General features: G+C 36.9%; 1 protein-coding gene across 1 annotated transcript; it reads left to right on the top strand.

Moving 5' to 3' along the window:
* Positions 1 to 9,616: 9,616 nt before the first annotated feature.
* srsf3a (serine and arginine rich splicing factor 3a) lies at positions 9,617 to 15,660 on the top strand. The gene is made up of 7 exons (XM_071494029.1): positions 9,617 to 9,712; positions 10,925 to 10,975; positions 11,965 to 12,175; positions 12,262 to 12,396; positions 14,676 to 14,714; positions 14,813 to 14,899; positions 14,986 to 15,660. The coding sequence occupies exons 2-7, from the start codon at positions 10,969 to 10,971 to the stop codon at positions 15,011 to 15,013; spliced, it is 507 nt and encodes a 168-aa protein (XP_071350130.1). The 5' UTR covers positions 9,617 to 9,712; positions 10,925 to 10,968; the 3' UTR covers positions 15,014 to 15,660.
* The last annotated feature ends 73 nt before the right edge of the window (positions 15,661 to 15,733 follow it).

Here is a 15,733-nt window from a genome sequence, read left to right as displayed (position 1 = left end):
TCTCTCTCTCTCTCTCTCTCTAAAGGTGCCGGTCTAGCAGCCGCATGGAGCTCAGACTTCAAAATGACACTGCTCACGGAGAGAGGCAGAGAGACACAGAGAAGTTCAAAAAAGAGAGAGAGAGAGAGAGAGAGAGAGAGAGAGAGAGAGAGGGAGAGGGAGCGAGTAGAATATAGTAGAGTGGAGTTGTGGGAGGGCGTTTAGTGTAAAATTAAGGGCAGGTCTTGGAAAGCAGCCACAAAGTAACACAATGTTCCGGCTGTACTGTAGCTGTACCGCTGCCGCTGCTGATGAGAACACTGTGTTCCAATAGACACCCTGACCTGTAACCCGTTCCGTGCCGAGCCAGGCCGGGAACAGCCTGTACCGCAGCAGGCTGTCCTCTCCGCTCAGCTGACAACACATATCATCAACACTGCTGTGTAATAGCCGAGCCCCAGCCCGACTACCTTCCGCACATACGGGACTTGTGAGCCGAAATAAAAGCTCACTTCACTGCCCGATAAGAAGCGCGGTGAGACGGATTACTGTTTCTGTAAGAGACGGTAAAAACCCCGCCTTTTTTTATTTTTGTTTACCGGACATTTTTCTGGTTAAAGTACAATTGCTGTAACGTTTCTATAACTTATTAGAAGGTAGGGATTTCGACAAATGTGTATATTTGTTACTTTTTATTCTTATTTTTATTTTTTCTCAGCCTTGTCTTAGATTTCCTTTATTGTGTTTTTTTACTTTTCCCAAACAACCAATGTTTACATTACTGTGGTGTTTACAGTGGTGGGGAATTATTCAACTCTTAAGGCTTTGTGAGAGTGGCAGCACTATAATTAAAAAATACCACAAGTACAAGTCATGTGTTTTGACCAAATTCAATGTAAACAAACTTAACAGTAAAATACATTTAGGGATTTAGAGTAAAAGTACTCACTAAGAAAGATGGTTCTTGTAAAATCTGTTGATGTTGGTCAGTATTTTCTTTTGTGGTTGTTATGCATTACAGTGTATTTTATGAGCTCTTGTTTTGCAAGTCAAATCTTAATCTGCAAAGAAAATTGTGCAGCTGTTTTGCAGTAACTTGAGTAAATTACCTCTGTCCCAATCTGTTACTGTTGCCTCATTACATTTTCCATTTTACTATTAATAAAGTATCAGTAAATATAGAAGGATATACAGTGAGGGGCAGTCCATGTCAAGTTGTTAAATGATAACTTTAACTTAACTAAACCTGATTCCTGGTTCACATTACCTGGTTCAGGTTGTGATTCTTTTGTGTAATGCGGGGAAGTTTGATGCATGATATTTTATGAGCTCTTGTTCTGTAAGTCGAACCTTAATATAGGTTAATAGGTAAAAGGTTTTCCTATGACCAGCATAAGACAATATGAGGAAGTATTAATATATGTTATATATATATATATATATATATATATATATATATATATATATATATATATATATATATATATATATATAATGCACTATATTTGTGAAGAAAATAGTAGCATACTATTATTATTATTAGTTGTATACTATCATGCAGTACTCACTTTAAAGCACTGAAGTAATGAACCTCGGGTGGTGGTATGTCATATCTGTGTAATGTTAGGAAGTAGTATAATGCATTATATTTTATGAGCTCCTGATTTGCAAATCAAATATCAGTCTTCAAAGAATACAGTGCAGCTATTTTACAGTACAACAATAATACAATTATACAATATGTCAAAACTATACGGTTGGTTAAATACAGCTCCTGAGTAAATATGTTAAGTTACTTCCTATCTAACCTCTTTCTGGAGCCTACTTATGTTTTCTACATTAGAAGCATCAAACAAATACTGAAAGTAAAGGTATTTCCTATTATTTCCATGTAATCCATAATTGTTGACCAATCATGTTTCCCATGTGACCGGTATTATAAAACACATGTTAAAAGTATTAGTCCTAATACTGAAATACTAAGTATTAAAAGTAAAAGTACTGTGTGTAATATAAAAGATAGTTCCTGTCAGTGTTGAATGACAATGTAAACAAACCCCGTCAAGATGCTGTAAGTACTTCATGTAATGTTGCAAAGTAAATGCATTACATTCTATGAAATCCTGTTTTGCAAAGTAAATATAGAAAATTAAATAAAGAACATAATTAAGCTATTTTTCTGTAAGACATACATTAAATGCCTGTATCTCAAAATGTTTTTTTAATGTGAATTGAATTAGGTTTCCAATGAGCACAATAGAAAACAAGTACTAACTATTAGAAGACTGAGTAGTGAGAGTAAAAGTACTTAATGTTAAGAATAGTCTCTGTCAATGTGTTAAAAAAAACAGCTCAAAGTAATAAACCTGTCCATGTGTTGTTATGTATAATTATATCTTGTTAGTAGCAAAGTAGTGTATTGCATCATATCTCATGAGCTCTTGTGTTACAAGTCAAACATTAATCAGTAAAGAGAATGGTAAAGCTATTGTGCAGTAAAACAAACAATAATGTCCCCTGAAATGTAGTAGATTAAAAAAAATGTAAAAACCCAAGTATGAATGTCAGAACTGTCATTTGGGTAAGAATGTGTACGCTAGTTGCTTCTGACCTTACAGTAGCCTATATTAGGTTTCCTCTGTGATCCAACAAGTATTAAGTAGACATCTTAGACCTAGCATTCAAAAACTATTAAATATCCAATATTGTTCAATAATTTCATCTGAAATGTAATTAAATACTCAAGAGGACCAATCTCAAATGCCCATAAATTTCCATGTGACCAGTCAAATAAGTTTACCTTTAACCTGCATTCAGTCACATTTTCTTAAAAAGACAACACCTGCTTTAGTGTCTTAAAGTAAATCAGTAATGTTATGAATGATGTAATACTCCGCAAAATTTAAACAGAAAATCTTGCTTCTGTTCACAGAGTAATATTCAACAATATCACGTCATCCTCTCACCATAAAATATGTTAAACATTCTCAAAAAGTTTGGACTTGTGCAATGTTTCGACCCACTGTATCTACCTGTTCTGAGGGTTGATTTTCTTTTATGGGCTTTTCACTGCGGCAAAAGACCTCATTACGTGACTCTCTGATCCACCAGAGGGTCATCAGTTCAAATGCAAACTAAAGAGGGACAGAGATACACATGAAAGAGTGTGCAGTGGAACAGAGTGGTTTTGAGTCGTGGGGGCCATTGTCTAACTTGTTTGGAAAAACATATAAGATTTGTTCTGAATTGTTTTTAATGTCATGCAGGGAAGGAAAAAGGGTCAGGGACTAAGAACAATGCGGTTTATCGTGATTGGTATACGTGACCATAGTTTACGTGCATATATATTCAAAGTTGACGTATGTACAGTTGGTAAATCAAAACTTGTCGCGCTCATTTGGTTTTACTGTAGTTAAGCGACATGTTGAGAGATGTGATTGGGACTCTTATGGTGTTTGTGTATCAAATAAATAATTGGTCAGTCCTAATTTAAATACAGACTTTGGACAGTTAGTGAGAACATCCCCTGTGGACGAAAATCCCAGAATCACCTGTTGCATGTTTATGAAATCTTGTTTTGTTTTTCATTGTATAATCAGATATAGTATTAGGCAAAAAATTTGATTGATATGCTTATTTATGTGTTGCACTGTGTTTAACGTAGAGTATTTCACTAATGTTCGTCTACAGGGTTGAGATGTTTATAAATGAAAATTCATGTTCAGAATCTCTTTGATGAAGTAACACTTTTACTGAACCAAAACGCATATTCTGGGGTGTGAGCAAGAACAGCTGAAGTTCCCATAAAACTCATAAAAGATTTTATGGCTTTGCTTTTGTGCTTTTTGTGGTCTGAGGGTGCTGGCACTGTATGTTATTACATCCATATACAATGTCTGCAATACAGAATGTTTTATAGCTGCTACACGTATTTATGTTCATCATATACTTGAATTAAAACATTTTAAAAACGTAAGATACGGCACAAATTCCTGGTGTAAGTGTGGTCTCTGACAATAGTTTAACCAGATTTCTTCATGTGAGACTCAGTGTGTTCCTTGTTGTTTTAACTGAGGTGCTCAGACGGTTAAACCCTTATTGCAGGTTTCTGGTGGGTGAATCCCACAATCAGAGGGGGTGAGGACACTGTCTGACCATAGTGCTGGCAGACGGCCAGGCAGCTATTGAAGGGAACATGATGATCCCGTTAATTATAAAGGTGACATAACAACACAAGTGAACCTGATTCTGCAAAGCTCCAGGGATGTTGTCAACCGGCTGAGTAATCTTCTGAGCAATCACTTATTGGAAGAAAAGTAGTTTCACACACTCTCGTATTAGAACATTTCATTCACACTGAAAGGAAAAGATAGCACAGAAACAGAACAACTGTGGTCTTGTGATCTAAAAACACAACCAGCTGTCACCATGCACCACCACCCACCTGAAGCTTTTAGCAATAAATAAACAGGCTTTTTTTTTAAACTCTCCAAGACAGATGACTCCAGCTTGGGCAGAGATGTTTGTTTTCCCAAACCCTCGTCTGTACTGCGGTGTCCTGGTAGCTTTGTTGGCACTGTCTCCTGCCTGTGGAGGTCAAAAGTGAACACCACTGACCTGAGCTGAACTGAAATGCATGAATAGATTTCTATATAGACACATGGTCTGAGCTTTTGTCTTCCTTCCTGAAACACCAAGAACATCTTGTTTCTGTTCTGGTAATAGCACCAATCTGGTAGGAAACAGGAAAATTAGATGGTCAAAGGTTAAATCAGCTTTTACACAGAATAATCCTATTTATTTAATATGCATATAGATATATACACGTAAAACCATGCTTTATGGTACTTTGTTGCTTTGAGTAAGAAAATTTAGCTCAGCTCAGTTTTAGCTTTCACTAAAAAGGTTTGTTTGTTTTGCTAAAATAAACCAATAAACAGTAGGTATTCATTATAATTGGCTACACACATTTACTAAATATTGTATGTAGGACTAAAATCTAACAGGCAGATGCTAGAATATGTGTGTCTGAATGAGTGTCTTGGTGTAACCAGAAGCACGCGGGTGAGTTCATACAGGGATACAGGCTGCACAGTCATCAGGAAGTGAAACAGAACAGAATGTGCTGTACTAATCTGATTGAAAAACACTGCCCTGAGTGGATGCATGAAAAAAAAGGATGTTTCATTTAAACAGCTAAAAGGAGAATCCTATGGCAGCAGGAGGATACATACAAAGAAAACAAAAATGAGCTTAACTCTTCATTTGGTGATATAAAAGGCCAGTGGTGAAGATAAGGTTAGAGAAGCACTTGCTCTCACACAAACATGCACGCTGCGACTAAAATAAAGCTGAGCAACATAATGCTCTTTGTTTGTGTTCTAGGCGTCTGTGTTACGTACATGGGAGTAATCTCCTGAGTGATCCCTTTTATCCCTGAACTTCTGTGACCTGTGACAAGAGTTCTTTACTGCTGTGTCTGCCAACGGCCCTAAATAAATGATCCCTCGCCGAGAAACACAGAAACACACTGGAACAGTTATGTTAGTTATATTTTATCCTGTCAGCTTGAACATTAAATGACCTTATTTTAACGAAGCCATTTTTTTTCCCCTTAGATGACGAGTTACGATGACTTCTTTAGATTTGATGTCATGACACTAATCAGGGAAATGGTTGAACTTTAAATACACACAGTTGTAAGTGGCAGTGAAAGGTATTCAGGCAGTTTACTTAAGTAGCAATATACAACAATGTTCTGTTCTGTGTTCATTTATAAATATCATTTGATGATATTTCATTGTAGGTGCTTTTGTGTGAATGTTTTTCCCCCACACTATTGTGGGAGTGAGCTTGTTTTGTATCCTTGGCACTGGGTAACTTCCATGCATGATGGGTACACAGTAGGATTAAAGGAGTGAAAGACTTCCAGATGTGTGGCTCTTTTTGTCTTGGTGATTTTATGTTTTGTCTGACATATCGTCCAAAAATAAACACAATTTCATTTGACAGTATTTCTTTACTATTAAAAAGACAAAAAAAAACTTCACCTTAATGTTTTGTTTGTAATCCAGGGCACAACTTAACAATGTTTCATCACCTGAATACTTAATTACTTTTTCTCATTTTATACCAATTACAAATAAACATGATTTTGAACTTATGACCACCACAGAAGATTACACAGTTGTGTTTGGAGTCTAAGAGTCTCCAGCTGTAAAACATGATTAAACACAATTAATCTGTTCTGTGTCTGTGACTGATGTTGAAAGAACTCTTAATGTAGCACTACCCTTCAAAATCCCCAAATAAGTCTCTTTTGATTTCTACAGAGAGGTGTTTCTGTTATGTAGCCTACCTTCACTGACATAAAAGGGGTGGACAAAAAATATAAACTCCTGTCAGTATAACACAACAAATTTCAACAGCACCACAAAGTACTTCCTCCAGAAAAACCATACAGTTGAATGAATACCTCTCTAAAACTGAACATTATAACCTTTGTGAAGTAGCCTCAATAACGTATAAAAGATAACATATTTCCTTATTTGGTTTAATAACAATGGTTTTTGTTTATTTCCACTTTTTGTTACCCTCATCCAATGTTTAAGCACAGTTTGTGGGCTCGGGGAAGATTACCACTTCCCTAGTTTCCGACATGCTGAGTTTTAAAAAGGTTGGTGGATGGAAATGAATTGGTTGATTTGACATACAGCAGTGGGGTTTGTGGGACTCTGTCCACAAAACACAAGGGTTAAAATTGAAATTGAAACAACTATCTCCTTCCTGGGGCAACATTTATATAAAAACCTGTGTGACTGGGGGTTGTTATTCTTCATGAAATGATCTGGCAACAGTTACAAGAACGCCTTGTATGTAGCAATTACATCTGTCATGTCAGGAAATCATTTATCAAAACCTGATGTCAGACTAATTGCTCGATCACTAATTTTACTCTTTAAAATATGTGACAGTTTGGTTTACAAAAGAAATGCTTCAAAATAAAGTCAGCTGCACTAATGCTGACTTGAAAATGTGTTTGATTAAGGACTACTGTGGTAACACAATTCACTGTCAGCTGCATCTGTACAAAGATTTTCACCAAAATATATTAACAGTCTTCCCCTCCTTTTACTGTGTGTTTCATTTTGCGACGTGTGGCATGTCCTTGGAGGTTAGATACGTGGTCAGAGCTGCACATAGACGTCGGTTACTTACATTTTTTCCCCTGCTCAGCACTACTTCTTGAATGTGTCTCTATACGGGAAGTGTACATGCAGTGTCTAACCACCCACCTGAACTCTTACAAGGGGTCGTTTGTGGTGTTACCTCCTGTTGAGCAATACCCCTCCAGCTCTGTTGATTTACTCTCGTTCCCTGCACAGCAATCACTGGTAAGCAGGCAGTAACGGCAGGCAGGAACTGTTTTCTGTTTTTAAGGTCAAACTGCAATAAAGATTGACCTTAAAACAGAAATCAGAAATAAGGTTTGTATTTCCTGTGAAAATAAAACATAACTAAATGACATACTATCTGTACTAGCACAGCATTTGATCTAACATGGCGTGGACATGACAGTGAATTGTCTCAGGCTCATTATGCCGCATACAGTGGGGCCCAAATATTTCAGACCACTTAAATGGGAAAGTGGCCTCAGACATAAATACAGCACTGGTCCCTACCGTATTGTATAGTATAAGTTTATAAGTATAGTGGTTGAGTAAATGTACTTTGTTGAACTCTGTAACTTCCTCTTAGAGCTTTTGTGTTCTTTTTCAAACATCATTGTTCCAGTTTATTTTCTAGTAGGTTTTTCATAAGGACACAGAGTTTAATATACTATAGTAATGCATACATGTTGCCAGTTTGTGTTTTAAAACATTCAGTGACATGGAAGAGGACAGGGGGGGTTTTAAGGACAGAGAAGTCATGTGTCTTCACACAGTGGAAATGTAATATTTGAAAAAATGTCTATAAAAGATCATCCAATAAGAAAAATCTACAGCCTTGAAGACAAGGTTTGAAATGAAAGTCATCAGTGAAGAGAGGAAAAAACAGACAAAGGCGGAGGACACTATTCACTAAGAAAACACAATTTCTGTCTCTATGGTTATAATACATTGTTATATCACCAATTTGCAATGATGTCCATCACTGTGTCACAATAAATGTATAATGTACATTCAATATATACAGTAGAGTACAATAAGCTTTTAGTTCAGCTTCTATCCCAGACTTATTCAGGCCTATGTCTTTTATTGAATTCTGTTTCTTTCCTGCCTTCTTGAGTGTTTGTATCTCTTCTGTTTCATGATTATGTGACTAAGCTACTTGTAGGTGCTCTACCCTGAAATTTCCCATCAGGTTTAATAATGTATTCTATTGTATCTATTTGTCTGTGAACAGAGAGGTGGTGATAGCGATGGGAGAAAATGTGCCTGAGAAATTGTGGTGACTCACTTTGATGGGGATGCTGATGGTATTGGCTGAATGGTTATTACAGCCCATGCAGGATTAGAAGGACTACGTAGGCTTAAAATTGCCCAGATTCTCTTATTTGTGAGATAACCTCGACATATTATAGCGTAGTGGAGCTGTTAAGTCACTGTATTGTAGGTATGCTGATCATTACTCTCATTTGTGATCATTTTTCTCCTAAATAATACTGACTATAATTTTGAAAGCACTTTAATGGAGTTCTTTCAGATGTAGCCAGCTAGATTCATGGACAGATTATGAAGCAATGGGTACCCTTGGCAGAGATCCCCACCACTTCTACATGGGAGCAAAACACCAAAGACTAAGTCACTGCTTGTAGTCATTTAGTCTCTCTTTGTAGTCATTTTGCATCTCTTTGTTATACTTTTGTGTCTATCTGTGGTCATTGTGTGTCTCTTTGTGATCATTTTATAAGTTATTGTGGTCATTTTGCAATTTTCTGTGGTCTTTTTGCCAATCTTTGTGATTGTTTTGTGTCTCTTTGTGGTAGTTTTGTGTCTGTTTAGATTCATTTTGAGTCTCTTTGTGGTTGTTCTGTGTCCCCTTGAGGTCATTTTGTATATCTCTGTCATCATTTCATATCTCATTATGGTAATTTTTTTTGCTATTTTAGGTCGTTTTGTTCGCTTTACATCTCAATGTGGTCCTTTTAAGTCTCTTTGTAGTTATTCTGTGAATCTTTGCGGTCATTTCATATCTCACTGTAGTTGTTTTGCCAGTCTTGGTAGTCATTTTACATGTGGTCATTTGCCTGATTTTCCAACTAATAACGTTAACAGTAAGTTCAAACAGAGGGTTCAAACAAGGCAACCTGACCTGTTGGGCCCCGGGCCCTGTAGGCACATTCAATAACCCGTCTTTGCCTAGATTCACAAAACCACTTACAGAGTTGACACACTCTTTGTGTTGTAGTACAGCTTTTTTGAAGAACAGATAAGAGATAACCAAAACAACCTTTTCTCTAATAATTTCTGGTTAAAGTTGGACAGGGGAATATTATATACACTGTGTTTTTTTGTGTAGTGTGGCCCACTGTCCATTCCGGTACAGTAGGTGGCGGTGTGTACATTTAACGCTGGTTTGCGCCCATAAACACAGAGAAGAAGAAGGACGCCTTGTTTTGGCTCACTTCCGCCGAGCTGCCGGTGCTTGCTAACAACAAGTTAAGCTAGCGGCTGAATCAGGGGGCGTGAATTCTGCTGCTAACATTTTGTTTGGCTGTAGCTTCAAAAAAAGGTGAGCTTTATTTCTTAAATACAGTAATATGTTGGATTCTGCCCATGTTCATATCGTGTAACTCTGGTTTAGTGTGCGGGTGGCTCAGAAGGTAATTTTCTCCATTACCGTGTCGTCGTACTAGCTGCCACATTGTGTGCTAGCTAGCATAGCTTTAATGTTTGCATGGTTGACGGGGTGGCTGAGAACCCTGACTAAATGTGTGGCAGCTAATTTAAACCCAAGTAATACCTTCATCTTATCATTGTGTACATTAGCGGAATTTGAGTCTTAAACTAATCAAGAGCGTTTAAATGAAGTTAACGTTAGCTGGGTCTCCGTTACGCAGTATCTAACGAAACCGAGCTACATTACTTTTGGTTGCTAGCTTGCGTTAGCAGGGCTGAGTGGAGCTAACGCTGACAATTAAATACTGATAGGCCAAACATTACACTCAGTTTCCAGTTTATTTGGGCCACTTTACTAAAACTAATGCAGTCCAATACAACAGTTCAGCAATACATTTTATTTTCATGAAGATTGTAATATTCAGTTTTTATCAAAATTGTTTTAGAGAGGTGTTGAGTAAACTGAATGATCATTTTGAAGAAAGTCGTTTGTGCTGTTGTTGAACTGTTTTTCATTATACAAAGATGTCTTTCTGTTGTTTATTTCACTCTTTGATGTAAAGTGCTTCACAAAGTAATAGTGATACCTAGTAGTATAATGCAACACCGTTTAATACCCCCACAAAATACACCTTCCTTCAAAACGATTATGAAGTTGAATCAGCACCTCTCTGAAACAACGTATATAAAAAGTGAACATTATAATCCTCATTTAGAAGGATTTAATATACGACTGTTGCATCAGCCTGCATTAGTTTTAGCTAGATGTTGCCAATAACCTCAGTGTATCATTGAGTCCTCTTTATCGTTGTCATTGCACAGTCAGCCAACTCTGAGTGATGTAACTTTAAAGACAGTCACAGCAGTGTTTGTAAACTTGCACAGCCCTCCTGCAGTTTGAGGAGGCTTTATAGTGCTCAAGATTTGCACTTAAAACTAGAAAGATATTAAATGCTCTCTCATTCAGGCTGTTAATGTACTGCCAAACAGTGATACGTGAGTTTTCAAAATGGACTCAACAAGGTAATGTTGAATGGTACAGTGCATTCATTGCAGAGTTCAAGATATGTGGCTGTAACAGTTCCTGTCTTTCTTTCCTTTCAGGCTTATCTGGTTGTAGGACTCTAACAAGAAGATATTTGGTAAAATGGGAGGTATGATAATTTGTTTTTTTTGTGACCTTTCCTTGCAGTTCAAAACAGGTTTTTCCCCAATAAATTGTTGAGCCAAGGCTGTGAGACACCCAGATCTTGACTTGTTTTGACTACCTAGTCAACGTGATGACTTGAACTTAATAGATGACCACCTAAACAGAGGCTGAACTCTTTAATTGTGTGTAATTGTCAATGTGAAATTACAGTTTATCGCTTTTAACCATAAAGATTGTTAGCTTCAAATAATCATTATTTTCATTATTAGTTTATCTATCATTTTGTCTCTCTCAATTAATTGTGAAGTATAAAAGACATTTTTTTTTTTTAAATGGTGAAAATTCACAGCACAGTTTTTGGAGCACTTCTTCCATCATACCTTAATTTTTCATGAGTAGCTCATATAAGTTATAAAGGGCATAATGAATACAATCTTCTATGAAAGTACATCTCATTTTTTTTTATTGCTCTACAAATTTATATTATGATATGCTAAATTTCCTGGGCATTTAGTTGATAAACTGATTATAGATATAATAAAAAGGTAGAAATGACTGTTTTTTAGGTAACCCTGGCAATGGACTTTATTATATTGTAGTAATATATTCTGTAGCTTTACTATTGTCCTTCACTTGTAAATTGTTTGGATAAAAGCGTCAAATGAGTAGATGTAAAATGTAACCTGTGAAGTAAATAGCAGCACAGAAGGCTCAAGCTTTGCTCTCAGGACCCGATGATTGCAATTTCTCAACTGATAATGGCTCAAAAAAACTTGATGATTATTAAAGCCATAAATGAAATTGGGGAAAAATGACTTGGGACATTTGAATCACTCTGTACTGTAGAGTGCCACAGCAAGAAATTTCAGTTTCCCTCAAATGTGTTTTTACAGTCAATAACCATTCTTGGCTGGATGATGCAGAATGACTTAAAATCCTGTTTAGGCCACATTTATTTTATCTCATGTTTGTTTGTGTCTCTTCTTGTTTCAGACCCTGCTCTTCACAGAGACTGTCCCCTTGACTGCAAGGTTTATGTTGGAAATCTAGGAAACAATGGAAATAAGACAGAATTAGAAAGGGCCTTTGGGTACTATGGTCCTTTAAGAAGTGTTTGGGTTGCTAGGAATCCACCAGGTTTTGCTTTCGTAGAGTTTGAAGATCCCAGAGATGCATCTGATGCTGTGAGAGAACTAGATGGAAGGTAACTCCTTAAACACATTTCTTAGTTGTTCTTTTTTAGTGCTTGTTTTTTGTTTTTTTTTTTCACCTGTGATGACTTTTTTTTAGAACCATGTGTGGCTGTCGAGTGCGTGTCGAGTTATCTACTGGGGAGAAGCGCTCTAGGAGCCGTGGCCCTCCTCCATCCTGGAGTAGACGCCCTCGAGATGATTTAAGGCGACGGAGTCCTCCAGTCAGACGCAGGTATGTATTTCCCCCTTGATAATTCATTTTTTTGTTTTATTTACAGTCTCAATTACAGTGTCGTGTAAAAACAAAAATATCAGAGCAGATTTAAATTTCTCACACGGTGTAAGCCTTAGCTTTACAATTCCTTCAAAATATTAGTTTGTTTTGTAAAGCCGTTTAAATCTACCAACCACCCAACAGGCAAATCTTTTTAGACCTATTAAAGTTATGTCATCCTTCAAGCCAAAGCCAAGTAGGGAGTAAAGTTTCTGACTGGTCATCTCTATGGCCTAGTAAAATAAAACATCATTTTTAAAAATTTCATTATTATTATTATTATTATTATTATTATTATTATTATTATTATTATTAGCATACATACATTTTGAGTTCATCAATAGATAATCTGTGGATGTGGCTGCTTCAGGATTTGACATATTGATGTCACCCCCTTTTCTTAATTTGTTTAAAAATCTAATCCTACCTTAACTGGAGTTATGCTTTTTAAACAAAATTTCATTATTTCACTGTCGTGAAGGGTATTTGTTTTGTCAGTGTCAATTTTGATAATTTTATTAATTTTGTTAATTTTGAAAGCCGAGTCCAATGGCAACGTATGTCAGCGCTTGACTATTTATGAACTCTTAAAACGGTATGCCTGTAAACCACCAAGCTCTGTCAGAGCTAAATTGCATTACGGGGGCATCTTAAGAGGTTAGCATTTCATCATCCATCAAACATTTTTATCGGCACTTTATAGAAACTAGACTTTCTGCAGGTGTAAGTTTTGTTTTCTTTCTGAGTTCAGTTGCCATCTATTAATAAAACTGAACCCCGTTTCAGAGTCACCACCACGCTTCTCACCATCTGAGTCAGTCAACTAGTCCTCTTTCAGCATCATGTGACTGCTGACCAGCGAGCCCCAATCAGCTTGGCTGGTGTTGTCACATGACCCAGGCGCACCGCCAGTCGTCAGGTTCCACCAACCTTTTGGTTCCTGAGCATGCAGTTCCCAGCACCCTCCTCTTCTTCCTCCAACCTTAACCCAATCGACAGCGGTCCACTTCACATTATCAACCAATCGGCGTCTTTACTCTTTCTATTCTCCACACAACTACTGTATCAACGGGAACAGCCCTTGGCTTACCTCCCTCCCCATCTTCCCCCCCCAAAAAAGGCAGGGAAAATCTACAACTACCCCCTCCAACCAGCCACCAAGCAACTTCATATCTCCAACATTTGCATCATGTGGCAAATCCTCTCTGCAATTCGACCTCCCTCACCATCAGTCTGGCTTCCTTGCGTCATTTCTATGTTGTCCAAATCCCCCAAAATAGTAAGTTTCTTTTATCCTGCTCTTTGTAGTTTTTATGCTTAATCTAGCTTTCAACACTGCTTGACATTTTTCCCTCAACAGTTATATAATTTTGAGCAATTTCAGTGCAGAGCTGCAACAATCTAAAGCTCGAAATCTTCAATTTTCATTTGCAAAAATGAACTACTTTTATCGGATGTTCACAGTGCAAGTTTATTTTCATGGCTCGACATTAAGCCATCATGAGCGATATCCATGGAAAAATTGTACTTAGTTTTTTTTGTTAATGCTAGCTCCCTTTTCAGTGAAAATATCCTTTTACTATGAGTGCACCAGGTTCCTAATTTAAAAAACACTTAAAATTTATTTGTTATCAAAGTTGTTATCTGCAGCAATATTAAGAGCCAACTCATGAAGATTACTAATGGCTTTGGTGCTACAGTAACTAGTCCTTTGAGTGATTCAGGATATGTCCCACATCCATGTTTCTTTGATATAAATGTGAAAACAGTCTCAGTCACCACTGCTTTTGATCACATCCACTGAAGGGGCAGTTTACTTTTATCATGGACTTTGTAGATAATTTTTTGCGCAAGCTGTGTGCCATCAGCATCGTTTAAAAACATTTTATTGTAGCATAGTAGTCGACAGATGTAGACATATGATCTAAGAACGTTTTTGCACTTGTCTGATTGTCCCAGGTAAGCCTTAATGTCGAGCCCTGATTTTGTTCTAGATTCTGAAATCTGACTCCATGATTGGTCCTCATTAGCCAAAGTTTCCTTTTAATGAGTTGATTGTGATGCGGTTCATTGATGCAGATGATCCTTCTATAAAAAGACGAGGAACTACGTGTAGCCACGTTTCCACACATGTGTCTCTCTAGAGATCAAGATTACCAAAGGTTTCATTAGTGATAGGAAGGGTTAAATTCTGTCATAATTTTGTTTTATTTTTTTTAACTTCACCTACAACATAGATCACCAAGGAGGAGGAGCTTCAGTCGCAGTCGCAGCAGGTAGGCTCGTAACAGCAGTTTTTATTGAAATTATTTGTGTGTTCATGTATGTGATAAAATTCATGTTATTTGGTTTTTGGGTTTTTTTCTCCCACCAGGTCTCTTTCAAGAGACAGACGTAGATATCGGTCTCTTTCCAGAGACAAGAATCGTAAGCGCTCAAGATCCTTCTCACAGTCAAGGAGGTATGTTGGAGTATTAGTGCTGACTAATGTACTTTAAAGCTTAATCTCAGTCTTTGTGTTCATTCACCAATTTGTGTATTTTACAGTCGTTCACGGTCTAACGAGAGGAAATGAAGATCTCAAAGGATGGTTTGTCTGCAGGATCCTGCTATGGTTTGACAAAATTTTTTATAGTCATGTTTTTCTTTTTAGATTTTGTTTGCCAGATCACATCACTCTAAGGTCAGCTTGTTAAATATGGTGTAATAGTCTGTTGAATTAACAAAAGATGTGGTTTTTTTGGTTTTTTTTGTTTTGTTTTTTCAACAGTATGTTTTGCCTTCGAATTTACTGTTCACATGAAACGAATTTTATCTTACCCTGCATGTTCTAAAATTGAATACTGGATTTAGTTTTACATGACCATCCTGTTATTTTTTTAACTGCTTCACTGAATTAAAGTACATGTAATGTTATTTGGTTTTGTTTATTCTTGGTTGATTCTTAAATTACTTTTGATGGTTTACTTTGAGCATCACCAGTAGAAGGAGCATACTTTGTACCAGTGATAGAAAGCAGAGTCTCAGCAAATGTTGTTAATACTGGTGCTGTTATTTGCAGGCTATCCTTGAAGCCTATAACATCTGTAATTCTGTTTTTTACCTCTGTCACTTTTGCAAAAGAAGGCATTTATTCTACTTTGCTTGATTCTCTGAGCTCTGACAATTCATGCTGATGCAGTTCAACAACTTGTTCAATAAATGTTTTTCCAGGTGAAATTATCTTCCTGTTGCCCATTCTTTTTGTGTTTGAGATTGCTACGGAGAAAAAACTTGCCTTGTGTGATGATCAAAT

This window comes from Trachinotus anak, unplaced genomic scaffold, assembly GCF_046630095.1.
Source record: "Trachinotus anak isolate AG129_WGS33_773 ecotype Australia unplaced genomic scaffold, CSIRO_AGI_Tana_v1 ptg000013l, whole genome shotgun sequence".
Lineage (NCBI taxonomy): Eukaryota > Metazoa > Chordata > Actinopteri > Carangiformes > Carangidae > Trachinotus > Trachinotus anak.
The sequence above is the reverse complement of the archived record's forward strand: the minus strand, read 5'-3'. Positions and strand labels throughout refer to the sequence as shown.